The 17,464-nt window shown below is 41.9% G+C and overlaps 3 protein-coding genes across 4 annotated transcripts; 2 read left to right on the forward strand and 1 right to left on the reverse strand.

Moving 5' to 3' along the window:
• The first annotated feature begins 3,506 nt into the window (after positions 1-3,506).
• Positions 3,507-8,890, forward strand: bud13 (BUD13 homolog). Its single transcript, XM_049591970.1, has 10 exons — positions 3,507-3,658; positions 3,828-3,915; positions 4,376-4,460; positions 4,542-4,844; positions 5,298-5,602; positions 5,710-5,818; positions 6,017-6,155; positions 6,276-6,457; positions 6,548-6,629; positions 8,489-8,890. Exons 1-10 carry the CDS (start codon positions 3,519-3,521, stop codon positions 8,580-8,582), a joined length of 1,527 nt encoding a protein of 508 aa, XP_049447927.1. The 5' UTR covers positions 3,507-3,518; the 3' UTR covers positions 8,583-8,890.
• Positions 8,891-10,038: 1,148 nt separating this feature from the next.
• snrnp35 (small nuclear ribonucleoprotein 35 (U11/U12)) lies at positions 10,039-12,601 on the forward strand. Its single transcript, XM_049592750.1, has one exon. It carries the CDS (start codon positions 10,176-10,178, stop codon positions 10,881-10,883), a length of 708 nt encoding a protein of 235 aa, XP_049448707.1. The 5' UTR covers positions 10,039-10,175; the 3' UTR covers positions 10,884-12,601.
• A 240-nt stretch (positions 12,602-12,841) lies between these two features.
• si:dkeyp-69c1.9 (uncharacterized) lies at positions 12,842-17,368 on the reverse strand. 2 transcript variants are annotated; one of them, XM_049592752.1, is made up of 5 exons: positions 17,293-17,368; positions 15,041-15,213; positions 14,437-14,532; positions 13,333-13,606; positions 12,842-13,251 (listed from the first exon to the last, which is right to left on the reverse strand). In XM_049592752.1, exons 2-5 carry the CDS (start codon positions 15,135-15,137, stop codon positions 13,161-13,163), a joined length of 558 nt encoding a protein of 185 aa, XP_049448709.1. In that variant the 5' UTR covers positions 15,138-15,213; positions 17,293-17,368; the 3' UTR covers positions 12,842-13,160. The 2 variants fall into 2 exon arrangements, with proteins under 2 accessions (XP_049448709.1, XP_049448708.1); XM_049592751.1 differs by lacking the exon at positions 17,293-17,368 and adding an exon at positions 15,363-15,559.
• Between the last annotated feature and the right edge of the window lie 96 nt (positions 17,369-17,464).

The following is a 17,464-nucleotide window of genomic DNA, read 5'->3' on the forward strand; positions in this document are numbered from 1 at the left end:
GTGTATTGAAGATGACAATGACCTGAGAGTGGACTGTCTGATCAAGCCCAAAGCCAACAAGATCACTACCTATGAGTTCTCCTGGTCCTCTGGCACCAAAGAGACCCCGATTAACAACAATGTGACTGGTTCACCACCAGATGCCCAGTTAAGAGACAGCAGCGATGTGGTGGAGCTGGAGCCTCATGGCTACAGGATGACCCTGAAAGGCCACACAGACAAACTCCCACACAACACCACATACATCTGCAAAGTAACTGGGCAGCATGCCATCATCAGTGTGGAGAAAGGTAGGTGGACTGACTGTGTGTGTGTTTGGATCTGGGGGAGTGAGCATGAGGAAAAAGTGAGTAGGAGACACATTCAAGAGGATTTTGTCAACTCTTTGCATCCTACTTCTCTTCCTCTGCAGAGCAACTTACCCCGTGTTCGGCTGTGAGCTTCTTTCTGAAGAGCTCCTGCTCCTGGATCGTTTGTCTGCTGTTCTTCTTCTATCAAACACACTGCTAAAAAAAACAACAACAAAAAACCACACAGGCTTGCGCTGGCCCACCCACATCGAACCACGCCTACGCATCTGTCCACATCAAGCATCAATAACACCCACATGTTGATAAGATGTTGTCATTAGCTTGCAGCCACGTCTCTCCTTCTCTTGTTTTCTGCCCGAGAGCACTGAAATAGTATCAGTATGTTTTCATAACTGGCTTCAATCAGGAAGAATGAAGATGACTCAACGGAAATGTTTATGTGCTTTTAGCTGCACAGGCACACACAGCTGTATGGGTATAAACAAACTCAGTAACTTGTTGTGTACATATTACTTTGTTGTGGTTTTGTTAGTTGCAGCCTTTGTTTTCAATAAAGGGATGCTATTTAACGTGAGACATTGACTTGTTGTGTTCAGTGTTTGTATTTCATATAGATATGAATGTGTGTGTGTGACTGTGAGACTGACGCAATGAGCAAGTGTGTGTTGGTGCATGTGTAACATTTATATGCTGCTAAATGGATTGCTCCAATAAAGTTTTGTTGTATAACATCCACTGACAATAAAGGGTCTATCTGTCTATCTATTTGATGTCTTCATGTGGGGCCGCTCATAGGGGGGTAATATGGGGAAAGCTTTCTGGGGCCCAGCCGCTAGAGGGGACACATTTATGCCAGCAATAATCATGTTTATCTGAATATATAACTAATAAATATTCTAGCAGCTGGCCTATGTGACCCCCCCCCCCCCCATCACTCTCACAGCTCACATGTGTGTGTTAGTAGGAGAGAGACAGCATCAGGGATCAGGGGTCCAATCATTTCTATGAGCGACCTTGGATAAGTGTACAGGTTACAGAGTTCTCAAGGTGACCCACAGTGCAAAAGTACCAGAAAAGTATGGAAAGTATTCATATCTTGATTTTACAAAGTTTTAGAGCACACTAATAATCTATTATTGAGATCACATGTATGGGCAGGGGAATTTGATTGATTGTACAGCTGTATCTGTGAGTCAGTATTTTGGCAAAGGCTCCACCAGGAAGACAAGGGAACACTCCAAACTGCTGGGGAGACTGTGATTGAAAAGCATAAAGGAAGTGGATGGATACAAGAACATTTCCGGAGAGAAGTTAAATCAATAATCATGAAATGGAGCTGTAAAACTGAGTGAGCCTGCAAGGAGGGCATTATTTTACAATGGCATTTTTCCACAATGACACTTTTAATTCATAACCTCACGTTTCATGACAATGGAGCTGTCACCAGTCAACAACCCCCTTTATACATGGGTGGATTATGAGAGAATGGACCCCTGGGCACAGATATGCAAAGAACCCCACCACCTCTTCTACACAGGAGCAAAACACACAGACTCTGTGGCTGTATCTTTGTCTCTTTGTAGTTTTCATGCATGTTTTGTGTATTTCTATGGGTCTCTTTGACGTATTTTTATGCCTTTTTTTGTCTTACTGTGTTATTTTGAAGACATGTTCTGCCTCCTTGTGGTTGTTTTTCCCATTTTTGCAGTTGTTTGTGCCTCTTTACTGTTCCTTTGCATCTCTTTGTAGTCTTTTTTTGGTTGTTTGTGTCTTTTGTGTAGTTGCTTGGGTCTATTTGAAGGAACTTTGTGTCTCTTTTAGTTGTTTTATATCTCCTTGTGATTCTTTTGTGTCCTTGTTTTAGTCATTTGGGTCTCTTTGAAGGTAATTTTTTCTTTTGGAGGTAATTTTGTGTCTTCTTGTAATCATGCTGTGTCTCTCTGTGGTTGTTACGTGTCTTTGTAGTCCATTGGGTCCCTTGGAGAGGATTTTGTGGTTTTTTTTGTCTAATTGTGTCACTTTATAAACTTTCTGTCTCTTTGTGGTTGTTTTTTATGGGGTGCCATTTGTAAAGTGACTCACACTGAAAATAACATCAACATTTTGCCACATTTAGCTTCAAACAATGTTTAAAAAAGTGTGAATTTTTTTAACGCCACCTTTTACCACATTTACAGCAATATTTGTTAACTTAGAAATATATTAAATAGTTAAATCTAAATACTAAATGTGGCACCTAAATGTTAAATGTTAATTTAATATTTAGATTTAGGGGGTTTTCCCCTGCCCATACATGTGATCTCAATAATAGATTATTAGTGTGCTCTAAAACTTTGTAAAATTAAGATATGAATACTTTCCATACTTTTCTGGTACTTTTGCACTGTGGGTCACCTTGAGAACTCTGTAACCTGTACACTTATCCAAGGTCGCCCATAGAAATGATTAGACCCCTGATGCTGTCTCTCTCCTACTAACACATACATGTGAGCTGTGAGAGTGATGGGGGGGGTCACATAAACCAGCTGCTACAATATTTATTAGTTGTATATTCAGATAAACAGGATTATTGCTGGCATAAACGTGCCCCCTCTAGCGGCTGGGCCCCAGAAAGCTTTCCCCATATTATTATAACGGCACCCCATAGTTTTTTGTCTTTGTTTTAGTCATTTGGGACTCTTTTGGGGTAATTTTTGTCTCTTTGGTTTAATTTTGTGACTCTTTGTCGTCATTTTTTTTTTACCTGTGTGGTTGCTATGTGTCTTTTTGTAGTCCTTTGGGTGTCTTTGAGATGCTTTTATGTCCTTTTTTGGTCTAATTTTGTCTCTTTGTTGTCATTTTGTGTTTTGTGTGTCTTTGCTGCTCCTTTGTACCTATTTGTGGTCTTATTGTGTCTCTTTGAGGTCAGTTTAAGTATCTTCCTGGTCACAAAATTTATTTGAGTGACATTTTGGAGGTGAAGGCCAAGAGGCCCCCTGACACTTTGGGCCCCATAGGCCTGTGGGTGGTAGGCCTGTTCAGTAACATAATGAGTATACATGAGTGGTCATGACACATGCACACACACAATTTATTTATTTCTTTTCACTAGTCTACACAAACAACACCCCATAGCGTTGCAGAGATTGTCGTCCAGTATTTGAAAAAGTTTACTGATATTCGCGTTCTTGACCCTCGGCGCTCCCCGTAGTTTCCCATAACACAACGATGGCGGCTTCAACTGGCAGCAGTAAGAAGCCAGAATTATCTAAAGCTGAGTACCTTAAACGTTATTTATCCGCAGACGAAGATGCCAGGAAGTCAAAGGGGAAGCTTAAAAAGAAACGGCGTAAGGTTCCCGAGAAAGGGTGAGTCGGCGGGAGCGTTTTAATCGAGCTGTTGTCGGACAGGTTGTGTTTGTTAGCCGTTAGCCGTTAAGCTAGCCGAGGTCGCTGTTACGCCGCTCGCTGCCTTAAACTTCTTGTTTTTCGGTGAAAGTGTGTGTACTTTAACTCACTTTAACTTCTCTTGTTCAAGACTTAAAATAGTAGACGATGACATAGACTGGAGACAGATGGTCCAAGAGGAGAAGGAGATTGAAGAGGACGAAGAGGAAGCTCCAGTGGTAAGGACTTAGCTAACGTTACCTAGCTGGCTACCTTCTGCTCATTCATTCACATGCAGTGATTAGCACGCTGACTTCTTCATGTGCGTTAACACCTGTAAGCATGCCATATAGGTTACTGTGATTGTATTCATGTATTTTGTAATTTTCTTGGGGGAATTATGGAATTATATTACAGTTTGTAGTAAAATAAAAGTCTGGCTCAGCTAACTGTAGAAGATGTGCTTCAAAAAATCAACGCATGTCATCATGTTGATGCAAAGATCATACCGTTATTGTCTGAGGCAGTCCTACTCATTGATTTGTACTACTGCTGCAATGATCTGATACAAGCAGAGGTTTTAAAGACAGGGTTAGCATGGAATAGATTGCATGGCAAAAAGTCTGTGATGTTTGTCAAATATTTGTCATATCACCAATCCCTGTCTTCAAAGTTCATCTTTTATGTTTGTCTACTAAGATTGCTGAGGTGATTGACGATCGACCTGAAGAAGTGAAGCAGCTGGAGGCCTTCAGAACCGGCAATAGATGGAAAGTGATAGGAGGTAATTGATATTTGCGATCACAGTAAAGAGAAGCTTTGACTGTACACTGAACAAGCTTATTTGAGTCTTTTCTCCCAATAGCTGATGAAAATGAAGACACAGACGAGGGGAGAGAAGGAGAGCATCAACTTTCAGAGCCTTTGGCATCGAGCAGGAATCGCCATGACTCTCCAGACTCATCCCCTCCAAGAAGAGGTCGTCACGACTCTCCAGATATATCCCCTCCAAGAAGAGGTCGCCACGATTCTCCAGACGTATCCCCTCCAAGGAGAAATCGCCATGACTCTCCAGACATATCCCCTCCAAGAAGAGGTCGCCACGACTCTCCAGACATGTCACCTCCAAGGCAACGGTCAGGGAAGTCAGGGAAGGCGCAAAGTAAAGGTGAGTAAGTGATAGGAACACATCAACCAGAAGACCTATCAACATTGGAATACAGTATATCACCATATTTATTTATGGAAATGTATTGGAAGGAAACCTCTTAAGCTGTCTAGTTGATGTCCATCACATTTTATTGCTTGTTAATGGACGGTCAAACTGAAACATCGTTAAGTATTTTAGAAGTCATTATGGGAAGATTGATACTTAGTAATTGCTTTGAAGTCTTAATTTGGAAAGTTATATTCATGATATCATAATTCATAGTGTAAGAAAATCCAACAATATTGTTACAGTCAAATGTGATAAATGATAAATCAGTGTATCCAATATACTGGCCAGTGTTTTTACTGTCATCCACGCCAATCAGTTTCTTCCACATGAGAATAGTACTTTCGGTTCAAGTGTTTCGTTATATAACAACTTCACTAAACACTTCATCTCTTTTATTGTCAGATTTATCCCCCGGCAGAAGAAAGCCAAGCTCATCATTATCAAATAAAAAACGTTCACCCGATTCTCGTCGCTCACCACCAGCAAAGAAGGCTCAGAACAGGCATGATTCAGATTCTGACCAGTCGCCTCCAAGGAAAAAGGCACAGAGGAGAGAAGCATCAGAATCCGACCAGTCTCCTCCAAGGAGGAGCTCAAAGGCAAGACGAGGCTCTGACTCTGACCAGTCACCACCCAGGAGGCGGCCGCGGAGTGGGAATGACTCAGATGAAGATCTGTCACCACCTCGTAGGCCTGGCCAGTCTCAGGTGAGCAAAGAGAAGGCAGAAGAGTGATATGAAATCTAATTTGCCTGAAAGTGCTGTGTGTGCAATATCCAATCGATCCCATGTTGTTTTACCTGTTTTCTTCTCAGGGTCCAAGGATGCTTTCTGGTGGGAAGGCAGGTCTGGTTTCTGCAGATGTTTTAAGGAAGGAGCAGGCGGACAACCGGCGCAGAGAAAAAAACAACAAGCCACTGGAAGGTTTGCTCAGCTTTTCTTTTTTTAAAGATGCTTTTCCTTCACAGCTGTTAATGACAGAGCTCGCAGGACTATTCATCTCATATAATCTACATGATCCATGCATACTCTAAATGTCTTTGGTCATAGTTGTGACTAGTTCTTGTGAAGTTGAATGATGCAGTGGATGACATTTAACACCAATTTTCCTGCTATTACTAGACGAATCCCGCAATGCTGAGACGGTGTTCCGAGACAAGAGTGGTAAAAGGAGGGATTTGGATACAGAGAGAGAGGAAAAGAAGAGGAAAGCTGGAGAAAAAGCAGCAAAGGATGAAAAATACGCTCAGTGGGGGAGAGGGTAAGTCTGCACAAGATTGTCACACATAAGAAAAGACCATAGAGTGTGATTGTGACCACATGAAGACCTGAAATGTTTTGTGTGCTGACTTGTTTGATCAAAGTCAACGTGTGTTTATAGGTTGGCCCAGGGCCAGATGCATCAACAGAAACTTGAAGATGCAGTGCTTGAAGCCCAAAAGCCGCTGGCACGTCACCGAGATGACGAGGATCTTGACCGCATGTTGAGAGAGCAGGAAAGGGAGGGAGATCCGATGGCTGCGATGCTCAGACGTAAAAAGGACCGCAACACAAAGACACAAGGTTACATATGTGTGCTTTGTTCTCTGAGCAGAGTGTTGCAAAATGGTTCTTTACCATTTATAGTGTAAAAATTATATTTTTGTTTTGCAGACAAACCTCGATACAAAGGCCCAGCACCACCTCCAAACCGCTTCAATATTCTGCCAGGCTATCGCTGGGATGGAGTTGACAGGTACAGTTTCTGTGTGAGTCTACCAAAAGAGGGATGCATTTGTAATGTGATTAATGTGACCACATGTCCCTCTTCTGTCATATATACTATTCTCTTACATGTCATGCAGTTGTTTTAAGTAATTGTACAACAATAGTGATCACAGTTTTGGCCTCCACATTAAAGGGAAATTTCGGTTTATTTCAACCTGTCTCCTATCGTCCTAAATTTGTTTCAAGTGACTAGTGACATAAAAATAATAGTTAGCATGTTAGCCGTTAGCCTAGATACAGCCGGGGCGTATAGTCAGAGCTGTTAAAACGTAAGTGAACGGGCATACTTCAAGTGCAAAGTTAGTCCACTAAACAAGCTTTTTTTCCACAAAGACTGCCTCATATCGTTAGGATAAATGTCAGAGAACATCTAGAAAACGACATGTAAACGTGTTGTCTTACCTTACCGGTGTGCTGCCATGTTTGTTTACCATTTAGCTCTGCTTTCCAAAGCGCGGCTGAAATATCGCGAGAACAAGCAGCGATCTCATACCATGCCTGAAATCTCGCGAGCTCTAGATAAAGCCCAGCTGGATACTACTCCAGGTGGAGGTGTCTCGTCCTCGGTCACATCCAGACCTTGAAAATAAGGCTGCAACCAGTCCTATTCCTTGCAACAGAGGCATTCCTCTTCTGTGGGCACTGGCGCACAGCATTCACAGGTACACCACCAATCTCCAGAGCTACGCAGCCTTGCAGCAGCCATTCCTCCTCTCTCGTTCTCTACCTGTTGCGCCTCTCTCTCTCCTCCTCCGTTCTTCAATTTCACAAAGCTCTTTGTCAGTGTATTCTGGCTCAAATAAATAAGGGCGGCCATCAAACTCTCCAAAATCAAATTCCTCCACCAGAAAGTCGAAGTCTGGCAAAAAGTCAGCCATTATTCTATAAATCTTTCATAAAATAAATGAATGAACTTTTCAGGCTACTGTCCGGTTCTGCCTTCCAGCTGTCGCTGCTTGTTCTCGCGATATTTCGGCCGCGCTTTGGAAAGCAGAGCTAAATGGTAAACAATTTATTTGAGCCAGAATACACTGACGAAGAGCCTCGTGAAACTGAAGAACGGAGGAGGAGAGAGAGAGGCGCAACAGGTAACGTTAGAGGACGAGAGAGGAGGAATGGCTGCTGCAAGGCTGCGTAGCTCTGGAGATTGGTGGTGTACCTGTGAATGCTGTGCCCCAGTGCCCACAGAAGAGGAATGCCTCTGTTGCAAGGAATAGGACTGGTTGCAGCCTTATTTTCAAGGTCTGGATGTGACCGAGGACGAGACACCTCCACCTGGAGTAATGTTAGTATCCAGCTGGGCTTTATCTAGAGCTCGCGAGATTTCAGGCATGGTATGAGATCGCTGCTTGTTCTCGCGATATTTCAGCCGCGCTTTGGAAAGCAGAGCTAAATGGTAAACAAACATGGTAGCACACCGGTAAGGTAAGACAACACGTTTACATGTCGTTTTCTAGATGTTCTCTGACATTTATCCTAACGATATGAGGCGATCTTTGTGGGAAAAAAAGCTTGTTTAGTGGACTAACTTTGCACTTGAAGTATGCCCGTTCACTTACGTTTTAACAGGTCTGACACTACTATGCGCCCTGGCTGTATCTAGGCTAACGGCTAACATGCTAACTATTATTTTTATGTCATTAGTCACTTGGAACAAATTTAGGACGATAGGAGACAGGTTGAAATAAATAAACCGAAATTTCCCTTTAAATTGAACCTGTTTGGGAGCGTTACTGAAGGTTTGCTTTGGTGCATCAAATCAAAGATGGAGTTGAGGGTGTGATTGGTAGAATTAACGGTGGTATTTTATTTGTATGTGTCTTGCAGATCAAATGGTTTTGAAAAGAAACGCTACTCCCGAATTGCAGATAAAAAGGCTGGCCAGGAGGCAGCATATAAATGGAGCGTGGAGGACATGTAATGGCAATCAGGAACTGATGGATCAGGAGCAGAGCTGAGGAGCAGACAGCTCATCCATCCACGACAACTGCAGATTACACACATCTATTGAAGAGAACTGACTTTTTTGAATAGACTGAGAAAACTTTTGTTCAACTTTCAATGCTGTTTAATACTGTACATTAGATATCAGATTATAGTAAATTGATAAAACACAAAAATAACTGTACATAGCAGGGAAGTGACAGCGTCTTTATCATTTTGTAATAACTGAGTCTTGTGGAGCCAAAAAATGTTTTTCACTGTTTTATTAAATCATGTTTTTTTTAAGTATTGTGCCCTGTGTCACAAGTGTTCACACACAGAAATGAAATTCTGAATTCACAGGTATAGAGTTGACATTCAGTCATTTCATGTTATGGAGCTTTAGTGTACTTTGGTGCACTGAAAAAAGGGCGGCATGGTAGAGCAGTGGTTAGCACTTTTCACTTCACAGCAAGAAGGTTTTAGGTTTAAGCCTGCCACCCGGACGGGGACCCTCTCTTAGATTAATTGGTGACTCTAAATTGCACACAGGTGTGACTGTGAGCATACATGGTTGTCTCAGCCCTGTGATAGTCAAACTGTCCAGAGTGTACCCTGCCTCTCACCCAGTGTCAGGTGGGATAGGCTCCAGCCTCCCCATGACCCCAACAGGATAAGTGTTTACAGATAATAAATCAGTGAGTGAATGAATGAAAAGTGCACTGAACAAAATACAGGTGATATATATATATATATATATATATATATATATATATATATATATATATATATATATATATATATATATATATATGCTCTGTAGACCCTGAAGACATTTAAACATAGGTTTATATAGTAGGTGGACCTTTAGTGGGGATTGTTAAGTCAAACTTCTGTTTTCAAGGTCAAGAGAGACATTCTAGCCTTAGCTTTTAAGACAATATGAATAAGAAGTCCCTAAAAGTACTATGGATTAAATCATAACAGTCAAGCTCACCGCTCAGCAGATTATGACAACTGAGCAAACTCCACTGACTGATGAAGATTGTGGTTTAATGATCACAGGCTCTCGAAAAAAAAAAGTAGTTTGTGGGCCTTAAATTGGGATCATTGAGTGAAATTCTAACTTTGTATTTCAAACACTTAGTTTACGTGTGTGTTATAGATGACACTGAAAGCACCTTGGGAAATGTTCCGAGTATATGGGCACATTTTCTGTTCCAGAACTGACGACACTACAATATAATGAGGCTCATTTAGGTGTATATATATATATATATATCAAGTTTGAGATTTACTTCTCTGGTTTCTGGCTTTGAGAGAGAGTAGTTCATACAAATATTGACTGAACTTTCCTAAGCCATGGAAATAACTTACATTTTAATTTAGGTCACGTTCCCCTTTAATCGCGTTAGGAACCTTAAAAGGTGACGGACCGGAAGTCTACGGAATGTTTATATTGTTGCACGCGCATTAACCGTTGGATATTTTCTGTTGGGGTAAATTGCAGGAATGAAACATTAAACGGGATTAATGGGGGTCTGTGGCTAATTATTAGTTAATGTAGCGCCTGTATTGAAGAAGGAGGAACATGGTTGACTGGAGTCCGATAGCGAAGGTGTACGACCCGCTGAAAGCTGGCAGCATCGACGGCACGGACGTGGAGCCCCATGACCGGGCGGTATGGAGGGCTATGGGTGCGCGCTACAAGCCCAACAAAGGCGTCGTGGGAGACCCGCTGCTCACCCTGTTTGTGTCCCGTCTGAACCCCCAGACTACAGAGGACAAACTGCACCAAGTGTTCTCCAAGTACGGAGACATTCAGCGGCTCCGGCTGGTCCGGGACATCGTCACGGGCTTCTCCAAAGGATACGCCTTCATTGAATACAAGGAGGAGCGGTCGGTTGTCCGGGCCCGCCGGGACGCCAACAAGCTGGTGGTGGACCAGCACGAGTTGTTTGTGGATTTTGAGCAAGAGAGGACCCTCAAAGGGTGGGTCCCCCGGCGGCTTGGTGGCGGGCAGGGGGGGAAGAAAGAGTCCGGACAGCTGCGGTTTGGTGGCAGAGACAGACCTTTCCGTAAACCCATTAACCTCGCGGTCGGTCCGGTGCATGAACGGGGAGGCGGTGGTGGAGGGAGGGAGTGGGATAGACAAGGGGTGAGGGACAGGGAGGACCGGGACCGACACAGAGAGGCCGAGTGGGGCAGCAGCAGAGGGAGGAGAGATGACTGGGACAGAGGCAGGGAGAGGGATGACCGCAGACACGGAGACAGGAGCAGGCACCGGGACAGAAGATGAAGCCCATATCTTTAACACCGGAGATAATCTCACCCCTTTTAAAGGTGATCTGTGATCTGTCTGTGACGGATGATTGATCCACAGTCCAGCTGCCTGCCTCCAGTGGAGGAAGTTTATGCCAATTGTGGAGTGAAGAGGAGTGTCAGCTCACTTCAGCCAAATTTGCACACAGGAGACTGGACTGACAGACTAAACATTTCAGTCACAGAGCACATTCTTATGTTATCATTAATTCGGGTTGGGTGTGGAATCAGGGCTGCAACTAGTATTGTTTTCATTACCAGTTAATCCTGATTTTGTGTAGGAAATGTCAGAAAAACGTGAACAATGTACATCCCAGTTTCTCGAAGTCCAAGTTGATCAGTTATTTTTCTGATCATTGCAGCTCTGTGTGGACTGACAAGTTTTCTGGTTGACACTCATCCAGTTGCACTGTATGGTAATGGGATGTCGATCTGGAGCTGCCTTTTTCAGCTCTTGAGTATTTCTCAGGGAAATCTGACTGACATGAAAACATGGCTTTTGTAGTGTAAATTCAGCGACAACAACAGTGTAACAATTCACCAAATTTTTTAAAAAATGCACCGTAAGTAGAAATGATTGACTTCTCAAAAAAAAATTTTTTACAGTGTGTGTTTTCCAACCAAGTGAAGCCTTATAAACTTTACAAAACACAAGCTTGAAAAGCAGAAACTGCAGCTGAATACACAAAATGTCATTATTTTTACTACCATCCACAGAGTACACAAAGTAGATCAGATTGTATCTGTTGCACATTGTCTCTTTTCATAAGTACAACAATTCACTTTCTGTTTTGAAATCTTAAGTATCACAGTGTTGAAACACTGTAAGATTTCTTAAAACAGGAAGTTTACCAATGTAGCCTCTCTGTGTCAGTGGTTCTCAAGTGGTGTGCCGTGAGATTTTCTGACAGCCACACATAATTACTGCAATATTCAACTGTGCCTCTACAAAGAGTTATGAATTATTTTTTTAATCAGTATGTTGTGTGCACCCATTTCCAAATAAAGAGACGAACTCTACCCAAAAAATGTGATTTTAATTTAATTTAAAAAACCTTCACAGGACCTTCTTGTTGCCGTTCATGCGAGGGAATTGTAAGTGTGTGACACATCACTTTATCCTACATTATTTCCCTTTTAAATGGATGTGTTAATGGTTGTCAGCTGTTATTTGATATAAGTAAATAAAAACAAACATTCATGTCATGATAAGAGTGATGACATAGGTTATAGAGTCTATTGTGCCTTGAGATTTTGGTACCCTTTGGAGTGCCTTGGGCACAAACAGTTTGAAAACCACTGCTCTATGTCATACATGCTTTACTGATGAAGATTTTTAAAGTGTCATACTGGGTAAAAGGCCACCGATGAGGATTTGTGCAACACTGACTCCATACACAAGGGCAGAAAACCAAATAAACCAAAAATAATTTTAACACAATGGTGTCACTTTTCATCTTCCTGGAAAATTAAGATTTTATTCTGTTGTTACTATGGGTTGAATTTTGCTCGATGAAAGAAGCAGTTAAATGTAATTTCTTGTGTTTTATATATCGTTCTGCCACTAGTAGGTTTGCTTTGTAATTGTGATCCAACATATTAAGCTTCAGCCAAATGTCAAAGGTCAACAATCTGGATTCTAAAAGTCTGTCATTTGCCATTAAAACATGTTCAGATATTTCCTAAAGTGCTCATTTGTGTTTGAACTTACATTTTCATGCTGTCAGAACAGAACAAAAATGCATAAAATCATATACTGAATAGCATATCTTTAAACATACATTGTTTGATTTAAAAGTTATCTAGCTCAGCTGTTTGATTCCTACATCATGTTTCAGCCATGAGTCACTGGGTGGGTTGTTTTCACCCAAGCTGACTGCATGTCTGCCTGAAGTCATCAATAGGAAATGTTAAAGTCATCTATTTTTTTAAAAAAAAAAAAAAAAAAAAAAGGTCTGGTGTTAGCATTAGATTATCAAGTCTTATCCTGTGACTCCGTGTCCTGGACACATCATCAGTCCATTAGCTCATCAGACTGACCTGATGCTGGGAAATTCATCAGATGTTATATGAGGTGAAGCTAAATGTGAGAAAGGAGTTTGTCTGAAAGGAAGTGACTCCTGAGTAACCCTGATGTAACAGAGTAAACAAAAGCAACTAAAGAATCTGATTATAAAAACAAATGTGTGAGATTGATAGGGTTCAATAGCCAGCTGATTGAATATAATAACTTTAAACATGACTGTTTTTGACATCATTTTTTCTCTCTTAGCCTCCCAGCACTCCTGAGATCCATCATGGGCCAAATGGGGTAATGCTCTCTCTGCATGGTGCTAAATTCAATCCTGTGAACAGAAACACATACACTGATGAGCTGCTCTACATTCAGCTGTAGCGCACTGTGATGTTGACAGCCTCACTCTCACCTGAAGGCAGGGTTGATGCCGATGTTGTCTGGCTGTGGGAATGCAGGTGTTCGCCTCCTGTGGCTCGAGGATGGAGGAGGGAAATCTTTCTGGTACTGAGACTGCATCTCTGTCACGTGTGGTTCAGTTGTCACTGCTGTCTGATCATGGTCGCCCTCTTGCTCGTCCTCCCCTGGCTCCCCGTCCCTGCTGCTGTTTCCTCTTCCTGTTTGTCTCGAGGATGTGGGATGAGAACGGCGAGACCCCTGTTGTGTGTGCGGGGCGATATGATCACCTGAAGGGTAATGACAACATCAGTAAGGGTTTCATTTCATACACAGTAATGGATAATCCTATGAATCTTTTTTTCAGCGTCTATGGAGGCAACATTTGGAAAAAAAATTAGAACTCCTTCTAACTGTTGTTGTTGACACATCCCAAATGATTTCCCCTTCTTCAAGTCTTCTACTTTCATATAAGTAGAAGAAGACTTAATATAAAAATAGTTAAACCTGGAGAGCACCATCTTCTCCCAGTGTCAAGTATGTTCTCCCTGCGTTCCACCTCTCCCTTCATGTATGCCAGCTAGATGAAATTGTGTTTAAATGGAGTTTGAATCTGATATGTTTGAAAAATGCTGGGCCAGTGAGGCAAGAAAAAAACCATATATTATGGGTCCTTGAAAAGTCATGGAAAAGCTTTGAAAGTTTGCCCATTTCATTGGTTTCAAAGCATCTTGCCAGAGGACTGCAGCTGAAAATTAGCCAGCTGGCTAACACTGGCACATTTACAGAAATGTTGATTAATGTGCTTTGTCCTTATAAATAAAATAAAATAAATTACATTAAATGATAATGTGTGGGCACCCTGGTCCTCGACATTGGACCTTTAAGCGTTAGTAACTGTATTGTTATTATTTCATTTTAATGACCGTATGCCTGATTAAACCATTACATAAAAGAACTCAGAAACTCACTTTCCTAATCTCCACCCACACATACACAGCTAAAACTTTTCCAAAACACACACATAGTACATCCATTAAACACAACACATACTGACTCACACCTTATCTTAAAACAGACAGAATGAGTTTACTCTCTAGGCTGAGATAAGACCGCAGACCTTTGCCTCTGTCTTGTTGTGAGACGGGTCTGAAGCAGAAAGCTTCTCGTGATGTGGTCTCCATCTTAGCGGGAGTGTCCGGGTAGAGGAGAAATCCTGGGGAAGTCAGGACAAACCAGAGAGGGTGAAAAGTGCTCTTTAAAAGTGCCTGATTACAGGAATTAATCAGGCACTTTGAGAAGTCAAATTAGGTCAGTGTTTGTAAATGCCTTTCTCTTTAACAAACTACTTTGGAGTAGTCAACACGTCACTGCTGGACTAACTTCACTTAACATTTGCTGAACTCCTTTAAATCAGGTATTTTTTATTTTAGCGTTTGAACTGGAAAAACCCCAAGCCAATAGTCTATCCTTGTAAAATATAGTGACGTCAGCTGTGGGCCCAGTTACTTTGAACCCAGTTAAAATAACTGCATAGCAGTGATGCTGAAGTCATCTTCAAATCCAAACAGCAAACCAAATTTATTTTTAAAACACCATGGGGAGCACTTATCCAACATGAGCCACAATGTATTTTAACAGAAGAATAATCTGGGTGGATTAAAGTGAGAATGAGTCATCACAGAACATCACAAACTCTGATGTCTGATGCTGCAGACATTTACCTGCCACTGCCGGCGGTTCCCCCCTGTAGGTTCGACTGCGCTGAAAGAATTCATAGTGGCGGCGGGGGTTTTGTCGGTTGGCATTTTTGATGAACATTTTGTCTGTTGGCTCCTAGCTGTGCTCTTGGCACCACCAGCTGCTGTAAATCTTTCAGCTTGTGGTGCAACAAATGCTGTAAAAACAACCACAGGTTTGGTGTGTTCAGTAGAAAGTAGACACAACTGCCTCAAAAATATCCCATTATATACATTATTTGTATTTTTTAAAGCTAGTATGAAGCCCCAAACAGTTCTGAGAAGAGGAAGTTAGTGTGTTGCTTACCTTACAAGTAGAAAAACACAAGTTGTGGTACAGTTCTGCAGTGTTTCCCTATACTGTCTACATTTCTCTGTACTGTCTGTACGTGTGCACGACCATACAAAGAGCTGCTTAAAGCTTGTTTACTGCAGTAGTCATGGTGTTCACTTCTTCTCCAGTGAGTGACAGATACAGTAGTTACCAGCTGAGACAATAAAGCAGCCGGGCTACCAACAGAGAGCTGAAACATGGCCCTGTATGAAAGGTTTTGAAGTAGGGCTGATTTAACAGGGGGGGACAAAAAAAAAAAAAAGAGACACTTCTCAGAAAGCCAGAAGTGCCGAGCTGAGCCTTTTTCAAAAGGAGCCATGTCTAAAATATCAAGTCTCGCATCAACGACTCAGGTAAAAATGTACAGTAGCGAGTATAATGATGAGCAGTTGTGTTTATTCACTCGCACCACGCTGTCAAAAGAGAAAAAAGAGAAAACATGTTGTCTATTCAGTGGTTGCCCTGGAGCACTTGGCCAGCGCTCAGCAATGCTCTGTGTCTCCCAGTGTTCAGCTGGCATCAATCCCAGCTATATTCCTGTCACATTAGAGGGCCTGTTTCAGCCTGTAACTTCTCAGTAGACAACCTTATACTTGTACTTGTACATAAATCATTTTACCTAATATATTCAGAGGTATTCTCTGATGAGAGTGTTTCTGCAAACCTGCAAATCACTTCCATTCATTACATAGTAGTCTTCTGGGTAGACCAGTTTGTGTGTGTTGTGGACTGAGGGAGGTTGAGTAGTTTTAACTTAATCTGTCACGGACTTTCAAGATTGAGAGTGCATATTTTCACCAGAGTATGTGACTGCACTTCCTGAAGAAATATTATAAAATGAAACAGTGATTCCAGAGAGAATCACTAGAAGATAGTTAGAAGCTAAAGCCGAACTATAGGCTACAGATCACAGTGTAAAAGTGAACCACCACATCACTGCTGATCGCCACACAAGACAATGAATATAAAGGGAAACTTTGCTGATATTGAACCAGCTGTGTGGCATCACAGTGTGTGCAGATGAGCAGTGTTTGGCTTCACCCCTGTGCTTCTGCCAGCACGTCTGGCAGGATTTCCGGGGGAAGTCAAACAACGCTCATCTGCACACAATGCAATGACACACAGCTGGTTGAATATCAGCAAAGTTTCCCTGCTTCCCTTCACTGGTTCCTGTACAGCAGGGTCGGCCTTTTTTCACTGTTGTAATCATTAAAAAGCAAAAGCAGCATGTGTATACATTCAGTAGACTATATCTTCAGTAGCTAGCTAGCTAACCCTACACTATCATTAATACATGACGTGCCCCAGGCACGACATTTAGCTCCAAATCCACAAAACCAGCCTGAAAACTAGGGAAATCTGAAACGATTGCATTAGAGTCAGTGGAGCACAGCTGTGTTGTTGCTGGACTCTGGTCTGAGCCGGCCCAATGCTACGTTATGATTGGCCAATCTGCGTCCGGGGATGGAACTTAGCGAAGGGTCAATTAGATAAAAGATTAATACCTGTCTTTTAAAAAAGTATCTCATTCATGATTTACGTATCCACTTGAATCCCATACAAAAGACCCTGCACAAGATTTAAGTCAGCTCCTAAACAGACATTTCTGTCTGTGTTGTTTACTTATCACTCACATTCACACATTCAGAACATTGTTTAACTCTCTTTTCTTGAAAAGCGCCTGGACAAAGCCTAAAAATAAACATATTTAGGATGTTTATTTCTCTGATATTGTTATCTACTTTGAAAATGGACTAGCTGAGGCTTCAAGATATGGCCCAAAATTGTGTTTTCCAGGTAGTACCTCCCAACTCTAGTCATCTGCAGCATCTCAGTGTGTTGAAATTTCTTTAATTCAATAACAGAAGTGCTTACAGTGGCTCTGATTGTTGTTGAGTGTTACCTTTCAAAAATGGAACAAGGGCAACTTTCGATGAACCTCAGGTAGGCATTGGATAGGCATTTTAGGTGAGTTTCAGTGAATTTTAGGACAGGTTTACGATTTTCAAGTCTGCCCTGAAACAGATTACAGTATTCATACAGACACTGAAATACGTTCTGTTCATTGTAGTCGT

Source organism: Epinephelus fuscoguttatus, linkage group LG12 (genome assembly GCF_011397635.1).
Source record: "Epinephelus fuscoguttatus linkage group LG12, E.fuscoguttatus.final_Chr_v1".
In the NCBI taxonomy this organism is placed as follows: Eukaryota; Metazoa; Chordata; class Actinopteri; order Perciformes; family Serranidae; genus Epinephelus; species Epinephelus fuscoguttatus.

What these genes read in the sequence shown, in the direction of transcription:
- snrnp35 (XM_049592750.1), top strand. Translation starts at nt 10,176, where the DNA reads ATGGTTGACTGGAGTCCGATAGCGAAGGTGTACGACCCGCTGAAAGCT.
- si:dkeyp-69c1.9 (XM_049592752.1), bottom strand. Translation starts at nt 15,137, where the DNA reads ATGTTCATCAAAAATGCCAACCGACAAAACCCCCGCCGCCACTATGAA. An exon ending in ACAACAAGACAGAGGCAAAG is followed by an intron (nt 13,607 to 14,436) that starts GTCTGCGGTCTT and finishes ATTACCCTTCAG; the next exon opens with GTGATCATATCGCCCCGCAC. An exon ending in GGCATCAACCCTGCCTTCAG is followed by an intron (nt 13,252 to 13,332) that starts GTGAGAGTGAGG and finishes TTCTGTTCACAG; the next exon opens with GATTGAATTTAGCACCATGC.
- bud13 (XM_049591970.1), top strand. Translation starts at nt 3,519, where the DNA reads ATGGCGGCTTCAACTGGCAGCAGTAAGAAGCCAGAATTATCTAAAGCT. An exon ending in AAACAACAAGCCACTGGAAG is followed by an intron (nt 5,819 to 6,016) that starts GTTTGCTCAGCT and finishes TGCTATTACTAG; the next exon opens with ACGAATCCCGCAATGCTGAG. An exon ending in TACGCTCAGTGGGGGAGAGG is followed by an intron (nt 6,156 to 6,275) that starts GTAAGTCTGCAC and finishes GTGTGTTTATAG; the next exon opens with GTTGGCCCAGGGCCAGATGC.